At 42.2% G+C, this 14,758-nt stretch overlaps 1 protein-coding gene across 7 annotated transcripts in view; it reads left to right on the top strand.

Moving 5' to 3' along the window:
- Positions 1-14,758, top strand: part of ARSG (arylsulfatase G) — a 129,289-nt gene that overhangs the window by 100,233 nt on the left and 14,298 nt on the right. For 5 of the 7 annotated variants that reach the window (XM_070740286.1, XM_070740281.1, XM_070740283.1 and 2 more), the window contains 2 exons: positions 8,279-8,399; positions 12,504-12,594. The exons of 1 other annotated variant lie outside the window; for it this stretch is intronic. In XM_070740286.1, the coding sequence (XP_070596387.1) occupies positions 8,279-8,399; positions 12,504-12,594 (212 nt within the window). The remainder of the gene's footprint in view (positions 1-8,278; positions 8,400-12,503; positions 12,595-14,758) is intronic. One more of the 7 variants, XM_070740287.1, reaches the window with a different exon arrangement.

The following is a 14,758-nucleotide window of genomic DNA, read 5'->3' as shown; positions in this document are numbered from 1 at the left end:
TAAAGGGGGAAAAAACTAGACAAATACTATTGCGGGGGGGGGGGGGCGATGACATTGCTTCCAAGCTCCCCACGCGCCCCTCGCCTTCGCTCGCCGCGGCGCCACCACCTCTTCCCTGCCGAGGCTCAGCTGCAAGCGGCCAGCGAGGCCGATCGGCTCCGAGGCGAGCGGCCGGAGCTGCGCCCTCCTTCGCCCGCCTCCTTTCCGCTCGCCTCGGAGCCGATCGGCCTCGCTGGCCGCTTGCAGCTGAGCCTCAGCAGGGGAAGAGGCGGTGGCGCCGCGGCGAGCGAAGGCGAGGGGCGCGCAGGGAGCTGCTGGAAAGGAGGCTGTTGAAGGAGGGCGCAGCTCCGGCCGCTCGCCTCGGAGCCGATCGGCCTCGCTGGCCGCTTCCCCTGCCGAGGCTCAGCTGCAAGCGGCCAGCGAGGCCGATCGGCTCCGAGGCGAGCGGCCGGAGCTTCGCCCTCCTTCACCCGCCCTCCCTTTCCGCTCGCCTCGGAGCCGATCGGCCTCGCTGGCCGCTTGCAGCTGAGCCTCGGCAGGGGAAGAGGCGGTGGCGCCGCGGCGAGCGAAGGCGAGGGGCGCGCAGGGAGCTGCTGGAAAGGAGGCAGGCGAAGGAGGGCACAGCGGCGGCCGCTCACCCTTTTTGACTGCCCATCCACCCCTTGGCCTGCCTTTAGCCAGCCAGCCGAGCGTTCGTGTCGCCGCGGAGTTGGCCTCCCCTGCCGAGAAACATTGCCGGGAGCGGCGAGGGGATGCTCCCCGCAACCCACCGAACGTCGAGGTCTCTCCCTGCCCCGTGCACCAGGTGAAGGGGGTGGCCCACATCACATCACGCGGGGAAGAAGAATTGGGGGCTCCCTGCAAGATGAGCAGCCAGAATCAGCACAGCCGAAAGGTGAGTGGCGCGGTCAGGCGCCCTCCTTCGCCTGCCTCCTTTCCGGCAGCTCCCCGCGCCCGAAGACGAGCCGGCCCCGGTGCCCGGGACAATGTAAGACATACCCCCAAAGTAAGACACAGTGGGGCTTTTGGGGGTAAAAAGATAGTAAGACACTGCCTTAATATCGGGGAAACACGGTAGTAACCAGGGAGAGAAAATGAATAGAAACCGTATGAGACCTATATGTTTTTTCTGTTCTCTCTCAGGAATTCTTGAGTGAGTAGGGCACCACAATTGACCACATGATACAACCACTTTGCTGAAGCTAATCAAGCCTCATTTGATCACTACCTTAACTGTGTTAATCACCCATTTTGTGTGCCTGTTGAGGCGGGGTGGTAGTGTGAGCACTTAGGTAGAAAGTGGTGAAGGGCCTCACCCAGTATGGGTGCGATCGGTGATCCATTAGCGGTTTTTGATGGGTTCTGGAGGCCAGCCCGGCCATGCATGCGCCTCTGTGTGAGATTTTGCTTCTGCGCAAGCACCGGGGAAGCCTTTGGAGCCTGGGAAGGGCAAAACACAAGCCTACTGGGCCCACTAGAAGTTGGGAAACAGGCCATTTCCTGCCTCCAGAGGGCTTCTGGGGGACAGGGGAAGCTGTTTTTGCCCTTCCCAGGCATTGAATTATGGGTGTGGGCACTCGCGCATGCTCGTGTGCATGCTGTTTTGGTACCCGAGGAAAAACAGGTTCACCATCAGTGGTCTACCAGCTTCATCATAATTCTCAGCAAGCTAAACAAAATTCTGTCGTATCCATTTTTTTTTTTTTACTGAATTTTTCATGCCTTGTTCTTCCTTCAACTTAATGTTAAGGAGATAACCCTCCATTTTCACATTCCACAATCTTCATTTTGAATTGGAGACAGCATCTTATTCTATATCAGTTTGCCTAATACAGTATTTAACTGCTACTTCAGTGAAGAATGCAGGTAGACTGCAGAATGGCAGAACAGTTGTTCCCCCACCCCCCCCAACACACTCCAATGAGATTATTTGACATAATGAGCCTGACTGTTTTCATTAGACATTTATATCTGAAAGAGGGACTAATGCTGTGATTTCCTTTTGATCATAGAATCACATTGTGGTTTTCAATGGTCACTTTGCTCAAATATGGTGTACAGATAACAAGCGTGGTGAGGCGTCATGCTGTAAAAACCAACCCCCTGTAGCCCTTCATGTCATCTTGCTATGATTCCAGGTCTTACAAGCTTAACATTCCAAATTATGCTGTTTTATTTATTTTTGTTACTGTATGCCACATTTCTGAACTCATTCAACCTTTTTTTTCTAAAATAACAAAACACCCTCATTTGTTTTTTTTATTTTCACCCTATGTCTCTCACCTATCAAGATGAATCTGAATTTTATTTCTATAATATTAGCTGTCTTACCCAACTGTATGTGATCTGTAAATCTAATACATTTTCTATCCACCAAAAACATTAATACATGTTGAAGAGATATAGTACCAGGACTGAGACTTGTGGCAAGCTGCCTCACTCTAGTTTGATAAGAAATCACTTAGGGACATGATTTCATTATTATCTTAAGTTTTTACGTACTTCCAATCTTGCTAACCAAAATGTGGTTGTGGAGATACTCTGTCAAATGCCTTGCTGAAATCAATACCTGTGATCCTCTCAGAATATTTCACCATTAAAAAACTGAGTGAAAGTTAGTTTGATAAAGTTTGTCCATACAATTGCCACCTTGTTTTCTAGATGTTTACAGGTTACTATTATAAACTTCTCGACTTGCTCAAAAGCCATCTAGTTATTAATATCACTTTGCCTGATCCTGATCCATAGTTTTTCCTTTTTTCCTTTCTTGAAGTAGGGACCTATTGTCTTTGTCAGTCATTTGGCACTACACTTTTTTCTTCTGGATTTCTCAAAAATAAAACTTAATCAGATCCTAAGGAAGTCCTTTTAGTGCCCTATGATACAATTAAGTTTGACCTACATCAGATTAAAGGGATGTTCCCTCATATCCAGAAATAGCTATCCCAAAAGATATATAAAGCAATTTTTCATATCTCATACATTATTTTATTGGTTTGGTTAAAATGTTTGCAACTCTGTAGCTCTTTAATTTTGTAAGCCACCTTGAGTCACCATGGGCGAATAGGCAACAATATAAATTAAATACTAGGTAGGTAGGTAGGTAGGTAGGTAGGTAGATAGATAGATAGATAGATAGATAGATAGATAGATAGATAGATAGATAGATAGATAGATAGATAGAGAGATAGATAGATAATAAAATCAAATCAAAAACAGCTAACATTTTCAGTTCAAACATAGGCAAACAGAGCATTAACTATAAAGTGTATTGAAAGTGTCATTTAATCACCAACAGTCAAGTAGGAATAGAACAGTTGCGCCAATCCTACTTCCAAGTTCTTGGATTCCATTTGGAACAATATCGTTTTTTTCTAAAGGCAAGCAAATAATTCTCAAGAGCAAAGAGCCCTCAATGGCATTGTCTCTTCCCCAGGTGACCACCCTTTGCTATATTATAATGTCTCTTAGGATTCTATGCTTTTTTCAGAAATAATTTTCTCCATAATCATAAATGGATCCCTACAATTTTCATCCAGAAAACTTATTAAAAATCTAAGCATAAATCTAACAGAGCTTAAATTCAGCCTTCTGCAAAGTATGCTGATGTGAGCACATGTATATACACAAACACATTAATTTTGCAACACTCTGGATGTCCCCAGTGTATAAGCTTTGCTTAGAGTTGTATTTGTTTAGCAATACAAATACAAATGATCGTACCAGAACATATTTTTCACAGAAGTACTGTTTTTTTTCTATTTTTCTCAATGTTGTTTATTGTTTTGCCTACTTGTTTCTTAGCAGTCATGCTAAAATTAATTGAATGGAAAAGAAAAATAAACTTCCAAGTTTCTTTCAGCTCCCTCAGCTAACATTTCATAAGTCTTTTAAGTGGGCTGAAATGTTTCAGGTCAGGATAATCTTCATTGGTGCTAATGTTTTCATCAGGTCTAATTTTGATTTCTAATTTTATTTATTTATTTATTTATTAGATTTGTATGCCGCCCCTCTCCGTATATTCACACTTTTTAAAAAGATACTCATCTCAAATATTTATTTATCTATCTATCTATCTATCTATCTATCTATCTATCTATCTATCTATCTATCTATCTATCTATCTATTTATTGGATTTGTATGCTGCCCCTCTCCGCAGACTCAGGGTGGCTAACAACAGTAATAAAACAGTGTATGACAATATGCATTTTTATAAACAAACAAACATGGTAATAAAACCATGGATTGTATGCAACATACTAATAGCATAAAGGAACCTTTGCAAGAGAACTTTCCTGCCACTTCCTCCCTTCTTCAGTCTCTAATCAAGACTTTTAAAAACATCTGTATTGATTAAAGAGCCTGCTGGGAGAAGATAATTGGGGGATTGGCCACTTGTGGGACTCAGTATGGCCTATGTAATTGTGGTCCAGACATCTGATTTTATTAGTTCCTGGTAATACTTGTTTGTGTACCAGATGAAGAGCTTTTCAAGTATTAGAAATAATTTACTCAGGGAAGGGGTTGTCAATCAGGATTACTCTTCTGGAGGTTTTCAAGAAGGAATTGGAGAGCCAGCTTTTAAAAACACTTAAATGGTTTTTGCACTGACCATGAATAATAGAAGCAGTGATGGGCTCCTACAGGATTGGTCACGAATGCAGTTCTGGTAGCAACATTTGGAGCTCCACCTCAGAGCACCCAATTTGCACTGAAAGATATTGAAACAAAATGCATAAGCCAGGCCCACGGTGTGGTAGTAAAAATTTTGGTAGCCCATCACTGAATAGAAGTCTCCTGAAGTCACTTCATAGGACACGCTGTTGTCCCATGATTCTGCTGTTTGGACTAGTCAGTGGTTCCCAACCTTTTTTTTTTTGGCCATGCCCCACCTAAGCATCCTGATCCCCACCTGTTGTGGTTGGCTCTGGCCCAGCTCCTGCCCCAGGGAATATGGAGGTGGATGCAGGGGAAACTTCAACATGTCATAGGCCTGTGTTATTGCCGACAGAGTCAGTTCGGACGAAGAAGAAGGTGTGAGTGACTTGGAAGAGGGGGGCTTGGCACACAGGCCAGGCCGTCAATCTCCCTTATCTTCCATTGAGTCGGATGAAGATGTTTTGGACCCACGCAAGCGCAGAATTATGCGTAGAAGAGACCAAGTAAGGACATATTACAGGAGATAAGAGCGGCCACCTATGTTTGGGTGGGGCTCCAGTAATTAGGGCTGCTGCTATAAATAGCAGCATGTGGGTTTGGCCATTGTGGAAGAGTATCTGATTGCAGTTCGTCAGGAATCCTGTGTTGCTGGTTTCTGGACTTTGTTGATTTTTCACGTCTTTGAAAACAAAGCAGAGCAACATGTGTGAGTGTGTGTGTGTGTGTGTGTGTGTGTGTGTGTGTGTCACTTCATTGGAAGAAGAAGGGGTGTGAAGTTTCTTCACAGCTGCTAGCTAAGTACTTAATGACTGCTTAAGGTTAATTGGACAGACTACCCGGTTGTTTTGGGATGAGTGCTCTTTGCAATACAAAAAGAGTGCTTAGTTTATTTTGAATTTTGGGATAAAGAACATTGTTTTGAATTTTCAAACGTGTGTGTGTCTGAAATTTGTACCCTTGAATTTTTGGGAGGCTCCTACCAGAGAGCCCGGCAGAACACCACACCACCCGTCCCCAAAAAAACCTCACCGGAACACCTGCTTCTCGGTGCACAATTTCATTATCTACACAGGTACAGCAGCATAACTCCGCTCAAACTCAAGGGACCTCCAGGGCCGCGGAGGCGAGCCCAATTTGGCATTCCGGTTAGTAGCCCACCCTGGGAACCACTGAACTAGATGTTCCCTGGCATCACCTCCCATTCTGATCTTGCCATTCTTTTGTTAATTATAGTCAGCACGGCTGCTTTGTGTGTATTGATATTAAGACTTTGTGCTACAGCTTACAAAGAATATAGTAAGTCATCATGATGCTTGACAAAGGCTGTACCAAGGCAAAGAAAACATTCCCTTACTGTAACAGTGAGTCTATGTTCAAAAATCACCCAGTAATTAGCATTCTTGCACATTAGGAAATCAACTGAATCAGTTCAGATAGTTGGGAACTGAGACATGTCGGGCTTTTCTCACACCTTTATTTATTTCTTCTCTGTGCTGGTGGATCAGATGTCAGTTGTTGTTGGTTCCTGTTTCTGGATTATTGCAATTTGCAATCAAATAAGTAGCCATACAATCCTATGTTTTCTTATACAGTTGGCATGCAAACCAAAAAAGTTCGCCATCACTGAACTAAAAAGTTAGACTTAAAATTACAGGTTGTTGTCAAATATGTCAGATCCTATTTGTTCATATGCACGCTATCTGACTTTAAATTAACTACTGCAATTACATCAATGCCCTGCTCACCTTGGATAGATGGAAAATCCAGAAATAAATGTTGTAACTGTCTAATTCTAATTTATCTGAAAAGCGCTACAGCACACATACAATGAAATCATGTTTTTCTAGATCATGGAATGGTACATGAAAAAATAAATCAGATAACTAATATTTTTCCCTTTAGGGAGAAGTTTCCATGCAAGCTGCTTGTGTCATTCTGATGTACAGTACTTGATTAGTTTTGAGCACACCACAGAGTTTCAATTTAGGGTATTTTATCATTATATAAATGATAACCTTATGATCACCAAGGGCTTTGTGGACTCTGTATGGCTACCTGTTTTCAAAGGTAACATGAAACTTTTTCTAGAGAAAATGATTCTGGATTTTCCATCTATCCAAAGTGAGCAGGACATGGATGTAATTACAGTAATTAATTTAAAGTCAGACAGTGTGCATATGAACAAATAGGATCCAGCATATTTGGCAACAACCTGCAACTTTAAATCTCACTTTTTAGTTCAGTGATTTATTTATTTTATTTATTAATTGGATTTGTATGCTGCCCGTCCCCGAGGACTCGGGGTGGCTAAAAAGTGATGGTGAACCTTTTTTGGTTTGCATGCCAAAGGGGTGTGTATATGTGTACTAGCACACGCACATGTGCACATACCCATTCCCTCCCACACATGTGCATCCCCATGCTGTCCCTTGCACATGGCACAATTGCCCCCATCCCCGCGCATGAGCACAAGCCTCACTGAAGCCTGGGAAGGTGAAAAAAATAGTTAAATGGGCAAACTGGAAGTTCAGAAAAACAGAGGCTGAAGGCTTCAGGGAAGCTTCCTGATGCTCCAGAGTGCAGAAAACAGCCCAATGGGAAAACCAGAAGTCCATTTTTCTGAACTTCTGGTTTGCCCATTGGGTGGTTTTTCACACTCCAGGGCCTCAGGCCTTCCCCAAGGCCAAAATTCAGCTGGCTAGTGTGCGCATGAACTCTGGAGCTGTCATAGGGCAACGCCTCGCATGCCCTCCAATATGGCTCTGCATATGACTTGTGGCACGTGTGACATAGGTTCGACATCACTGTCTTTATTCATGCTATGGTTTTTAAATTGTAGGGGTTTTTTAATGTAATTTTATTATTAGATTTGTTCCATTGTTATACTGTTTTTATTGCTGTTGTGAGCCGCCCCGAGTCTTCGGAGAGGGGCGGCATACAAATCTAATAAAGTGAATTGAATTGAATTGAATAGAAAATAGTCTTCGTTAATGTGTGAGGGATCATAACCTTAAATTTTATAGGTTCGACATCACTGTCTTAGTTCATAGAAAATAGTGTTCTTTAATGTGTGAGGGATATTTGATAAAACCAAGAGGAGATTCACAAAGAAGCTCAACTAAATTGGAACTAGGACTTCAGTATTCTGTGCAAGGCATCTCAATATTTCTATGGTTGTTTGTGAAATCTTTGCTGCTCATCATAATTCAGTAGAATTTTCTCTTTGCAAACTTTTCAATTCAGCCCATACAACTATGCCAAATCAGAACTTGGAAATGTTATCCTAATTTTATAGTTTGCATTACGAGGGTAATTTTAATGCTTTATTTTGTAGAATGGATTTATTATTATTATTATTATTAATTGGATTTGTATGCCGCCCCTCTCCGCAGATTTATATGGACATGGACTCAAACACACACATGCACAAACATACACACAAGCCTAAAAAGAAAAAGTGCACATAGGTCTTTAATAAACTCTGAAAGTTTGTATTTTGCATTGTCCGTATTTTGGCATCAGAGGTGGTAGCCTTAGGAATAGGTTGGTAATCTTCTTTCATAATTTGATTTCCAAGATCAGGCTATATTCTAATCACAGGTTGTTTCTCTTCTGCAGCACTTTAGACATATTTCCTACACTGGTATCTCTAGCGAATGCCACCCTTCCTCCCAACAGACGTTTTGATGGGATAGATATCTCTGATGTCCTGTTTGGATACTCAAGCCAAGGACACCAGGTATGGCATTAACCTTCTGAACACTGAGCAGTGACATCCACTACTTGAAGGTTGGAAATTCTGCACTTCCCTAAAATTCCTCACGTTTCAAACAACTATAACCATTGCCACAAACAATGCAGATTTAACAAGATGCTGTTTCTTGCTCCTGCCTTATACTTTTTTTACATATTTTTGAATTGGTTTGCTTTATTCTTTTTCTTCTAAATATTTTGAATTGGTCTTAAAATGCTCTAAACTTCCCTGTGTGATATGTATGGATTTGAAATTTTTGTATAACAGTTTTTTATCTTCAAATGCTCAATTCTTGTTAGGGAAATACCTGTTATTCCATCTCATAAAAGAGAATGGAATGCAGTTTCAAGCTTGAACTACTAGCTGTAAAACAGTCAATTAAATCCTCAATTGTATTTCATAAGCTTAAATTTTACTATCAATCACCCATGTATTTTATGAAATATAATCAAATAGTTACATAAAGCCATTAAGACAGCACAGACTTTTTTTTTGCAAAATTGGTCAGCTTCAGAAAAATTGCTTCTACTTGCATTCTTGTTGTTGAGAACTGCAGTTGACCTGCAAACAATTTAATGCTTAAGCAAAATCCATCCATTACTTCTTAGAAACACTATGATGGCTCAGCGGTAGAGCATTCGCCTTGCATGAAGAAAATCTTTGGCTCAGCACCAGGCCTGCACATGAAAAAAACAACTTTTATCTGAAACCAATTGCCAATTATTTTACATAACATGTTGTGAGGACTAGTAGTTTGAATTTATGCACAATGAGTGTGCATGTGTGCAAGTACTCTCTGGCTGAGATTCTCAGTGTGCCATTTATGCATGGTATGTTTGTATGTATGATTGGTTTTATAACAAGGGCTTTTAACTGTTGTAGTATTGGATTTTTACATTCTGTTTTTGTCACTGTTTTTAGCTGCCCCGAGTCCACAGAGAGGGGCGGCATACAAATCCAATAAATAAATAAATAAATTTAAATTTTCTTTGTTCATCTACATAATGTTGCAAAGATAGGAACAGTAGGAGATTATTTCCAAGTAAATGTATGTAGTTTGTGCTGAACCAGTTCCATCCTTTGATTTGAGTTCTAATATGGTAAGTACAGTTATATAGCAGTTGGTTATAATAACAATTATAGTAATCCTTCGCTACTTCGCAATTCATCTTTCGTGGATTCGCTACTTTACGTTTTTTTTCAAAGGGGGCTTAGGGCTTAAAACATCTGGGCAGGGACGGTTTGTGTGTGTGTGTATGTATGGGTGTGTAAACTGCTGTGGCGGCTTCCTTTAGCCCGCACGTCACAGGGGAAGGCTTGTCTTGTCTTGTTCAGGAATGTTTCTCAACTCTCTAAAGATCGTCGGCCACTGTTCAACTACAGGAAAGCTGCTACCACTGCTGCTGACTGCTGAGAGAAGCTGGTTTCTCTCAGCAATCAGCAGCGGTGGGTTGTTAACAATACAGGGAGGGTTTTAAAAGTCCAAATACTCTTTAAATACATTAAAAAATATATTTCCTGTACTTCGCGGAAATTCATTTTTTGCAGGTGGTCTTGGAATGCATCCCCCGCAAAAAACGAGGGATCACTGTACTCCTTTCTTTTGGCACGACACAAACATTTATGTAATCTTCCTGCTTTTTATTGCTAAACTTTTAAAAAAATAGAAATGCAGAATTTTTTAAATGATTTTTTTCTCATAGTAATTTCATTGCATATTGTTCTTTCCGCCTGAGAAAAAGAACTAATAGCTTCTCTTTTAACTTTGTCTATGCCTTAAGAAATCGATGACATTTCCATCTCTGAACTTTCTTCCCTTGTATTCTAAAAAAATCTTTTAAGTTTTTAAAAGAAATTTCAGTGAAAACTTGTGCCTTGGTTAGGGCTGGAAAAAAATATTCAGAGGGAGTAGCAATGAAAACAAGCCTGCAAAGACTTGGGGCTGGAAAAAAAACGTATTTGGAGTAACAATGAAAAGGTCCTGCAAACCAGAAAGATCGTTAGCACCTTGTTAGGGCTGGGAAAAAAAGCTTTGAAAAAGCTACATTTGGAGTATAGGACGCACACAATTTTTCAGCCTCTTTTAGGGGGGGGGGGAGGTATGTCTTATACTCCGAAAAATACAGTAGTTGGGTAATAAAATGTCTAAGAAAACCATCAAGCTCAGAAAGCACCAAGGTCTCCACAGTTCAGTGGTTGGTTGTTACCAGTACAGCCCGGAGCCCCATTCCAGTAGCGGCGCATGGATTGCTCAATTTGCACATGACGATTCCAGTGCTGTCTTTACTAGTCCATCACACGTGGCCACCTTTTTTTTTTTTTCCTTTTTAGCTTTTCCATATGTCCACATGCTAATGCGTTGAGCAGTGTTAAGCTTTGTAGTTTAGTGGCCATAGTCTAGATATCGGATTTCTTGTACATCAGGCCCAGTGCAATTATATAACATGGTTATTCTTCCAAGTGGAGTTTTTTCATTAAAATTATTTCATAATGAAATAAATATTTCATTATTTATTTAGCACTCACATAGTGAAGTTCATAAGAAAAATATATTTCACAAGCGAAGCCTGCTGCCTTCATTCCATTTCTCTCACATGTGATATCTGAATTGAGTTGCCTATCCCCATCTCCTCCCACTTATGACTGTATGTCTGTAATTTATTGCCTGCATCCTTATGATTTATATTAATATTGTTTCCTGATTGTTTATTGGTACCCTAAGGCAACCATTAAGTTTTGTACCTCATGATTCTTGACAAATGTATCTTTTCTTTTAGGTATACTGAGAGCATAGGCACCAAAGACAAATTCCTTGTGTGTCCAGTCACACTTGGCCAATAAAGAATTCTACAGTATTTAGGACCTCTATTCTACAGGTCCCATTAGTCAGACAGTCTGGTGGGGCCTAGAGTAAGAATCCCAGCGACCGATCAGGTCCCACAGAGTGGGCCTTCTCCGGGTCCCGTCAACTAAACAATGTCGGTTGGCGGGCCCCAGGGGAAGAGCCTTCTCTGTGGCGGCACCGGTCCTCTGGAACCAACTCCCCCCGGAGATTAGAACTGCCCCTACTCTTCCTGCCTTCCGTAAACTCCTTAAAACCCACCTTTGCCGTCAGGCATGGGGGAACTGAAACATCTTCTCCTGGGCATGTTTAATTTATATATGGTATGCTTGTGTGTATGTCTGTTAGTATATGGGGTCTTTTAAATCTTTTAATTTTAAATTTGTTAGATTATTTATGATTTGTTTCCACGTGTTGTGAGCCGCCCCGAGTCTTCGGAGAGGGGCGGCATACAAATCTAAGAAATAAATAAATAAATAAATAAATAAATAAATAAATAAATAAATAAATAAATAAATAAAAGAGCCTTCTCTGTGGTGGCCCCGGCCCTATGGAGCAGAGATTCCATAGGGCTGGGGCAGTAAAAATCCCCTCAGAGATTTGTACTGCCCCCACTCTCCTTGCCTTCGGTAAAGTTTTAAATACCCATCTTTGCCGGCAGGACTGGGGGCGTTGAAATTTTATACCTTTTTTTTTTTTTTGCTTTATTTTGCTTCCTACGCATGCGCGGAAGCAAAATCTTGCAAGGAGACACTTGCGTGCACACGATTTCAGCTATTATTTATTTATTTATTCATTCAATTTTTATGCCGCCGTTCTCCTTAGACTCAGGGCAGCTTACAACATGTTAGCAATAGCACTTTTTAACAGAGCCAGCCTATTGCCCCCACAATCCGGGTCCTCATTTTACCCACCTCGGAAGGATGGAAGGCTGAGTCAACCTTTTTGCTTCTGCACATGCACAGAAGTAAATATTCACCAAAATCACATGCACGTACGCATCCCCTCATGAGATTTTGGTGCTTTTCTGCTTCCTGTGCACGCATGGAAGCAAAATCATGCGGTGGGAAAGCATAGCAAGCGTGTGTGAATCATTATGATGTCCAGTAGGCAGCTAAGAGCAACCCGCCCCACCACAGTTCAACCCTGAGCTACAGGTATTCTCTTCTATTGGAATGTATGCCGCTTCCTATAACAGTAAGCAAAAGAGAGCACTTTCTAAACTTTGCAATTTCTTTATCCTCTAGACATTATTCCATCCCAACAGTGGTGCAGCTGGGAAATACGGAGAAATACAGTCACTTCGGTTGGACCAGTATAAAGCCTTTTATCTTACTGGTATGTTATTTATTTTATTTTTATTTATTTATTTATTTATTGGATTTATATGCCGCCCCTCTCCGAAGACTTGGGGCAGCTAACAGCAATCATAAAACAGCATACAATAATAATCCAATACTAAAAACGATTAAAAACCCATTAATATAAAAAAACAAACATAGATACAGACATACCATGCATAAAATTGTAAAGGCCTAGGGGGAAAGGGAATCTCAATTCCCCCATGCTTGGCGGCAGAGGTGGGTTTTAAGTAGCTTACGAAAGGCGAGGAAGGTGGGGGCAATTCTAATCTCTGGAGGGAGTTGGTTCCAGAGAGCCGGGGCCGCCACAGAGAAGGCTCTTCCCCTGGGTCCCGACAAGCGGCATTGTTTAGTTGACGGGACCCGGAGAAGACCCACTCTATGGGACCCAACTGGTCACTGGGATTTGTGCAGCAGAAGGTGGTCCCTGAGATAGTCTGGTCCGGTGCCATGAAGGGCTTTATAGGTCATAACCAACACTTTGAATTGTGACCAGAAACTGATTGGCAACCAATGCAGACTGCGGAGTGTTGGTGTAACATGGGCCTATTTAGGAAAGCCCATGATTGCTCTCACAGCTGCATTCTGCACGATCTGAAGTTTCCGAACATTTCTCAAAGGTAGCCCCATGTAGAGAGCGTTACAGTAGTTGAGCCTCGAGGTGATTATTGGGGTTTATTAGGTATTTCTGAATATTCCCGTATTGCAGTGATGGCGAACCTATGGCACGCGTGCCACAGGTGGCACACAGAGCCATATCTGAGGGCACACAAGGTGTTGCTCCATGTCAGCTTCAAAACTCATAGCTAAGAAAGCGAGGACAAATCAAGGGAAATATTTCTTCACCCAGAGGGTCGTTGGTTTATGGAATTCACTTCCAGAAGAGGTCGTGACAGCTGTCAGCCTGGATAGCTTCAAGGCAGGATTAGACAGATTCATGGATGCCAAGTGTATCGGTGGTTATTGAAATGGATGTCTATGTTCTGCCTCTATGTTGGTTGAGGCAGGCAGGATTCCCTTGAGCACCATTTGTTGGGCGTCAGGGAAAGGGAGGGTTTGGCCTTCTCTGAATAAAGAGAAAAGCATCAACAAAAAGTGGTGGTTTTATAAAGTCCTATTATATGGCATCTGAGTTTATTCTGGATAGATTTCGTTGAGTATTTTATCTCTGGATTTCAATAGAGTATTGGGAATTACAGGAGGCTTCCATGGACAAAGCTGGAATGGAGAAAATATTTGAGAAGGTATGCAGTGAAACCTTGGTATGAGAACTGCTGCCTGATGGTAATTCAAGAATTCAGCCTGTGAGAGGAGTGTTGATTGGCATGCTGGGGATTGTTATAAGCTCATGATTCTTCAGGTGTTTACTTGGCCTGGAAGCACGGGTGGGCTACTGCTCGGATGGGGGGGAATGCAGTGGGGCAGCAAAAATGGAGCTCCACCCCAGAGCACCCAATTTGCACTGAAAAATGTTGAAAGAAAATGCAGGGCGTCCTGCATAAGCCACGCCCAAAGTGTGGTAAAAATTTTGGTAGCCGTTCACTGTCTGAAAGTTCAATTCTGAGGTTAGCTCTGGCCCTGCTCCTGCCCCAAGGACTGTGGATGTGGGGGAGACATCCACATGCTGCAGGCCTGTTTTGCCCCCGGTGGAATCTGCTGATGAAGGCTCCTCTGACCAAGAAGACATGAGTGACAGGGAGGAGGAGAGTGTGGAAGACAGCTCAGAAGGAGATCAATTATCTAGCTCCTCCTTGGATTCAGAACAAGAGTTAATGATACAGCCACGCATGAGGAGAGCGATGCATAGGCAACAACAACTGAGAGATTATTATCAAAGAAAATGAGGCCACCTGTGGTTGGGTGGGGCTGTGGTAATTAGTGAGGCTGCTATAAATAGCAGCCTGTGGGTTTGGCCATTGTGGAGGATTATCTGATCGTTGTGTTTCGTGACTGCTTTACTGACTTTGACCTTTTGTGTGATGATTTTTCCATGCTTTGAAACTAAACCAGGGCAAAGTGTGTTTCACTTTGTGAAAGAAGGACTGTGAATTGCCTCACAGCTGCAAGCTAAGTATCACAGAACTGATAAGGGACTTGTACAAATTACCAGTTTGGTTGGAGACGAGTGCTGTTTGCTATAC

Source organism: Erythrolamprus reginae, chromosome 2 (genome assembly GCF_031021105.1).
Source record: "Erythrolamprus reginae isolate rEryReg1 chromosome 2, rEryReg1.hap1, whole genome shotgun sequence".
Lineage (NCBI taxonomy): Eukaryota > Metazoa > Chordata > Lepidosauria > Squamata > Dipsadidae > Erythrolamprus > Erythrolamprus reginae.
The sequence above is the reverse complement of the archived record's forward strand: the minus strand, read 5'-3'. Positions and strand labels throughout refer to the sequence as shown.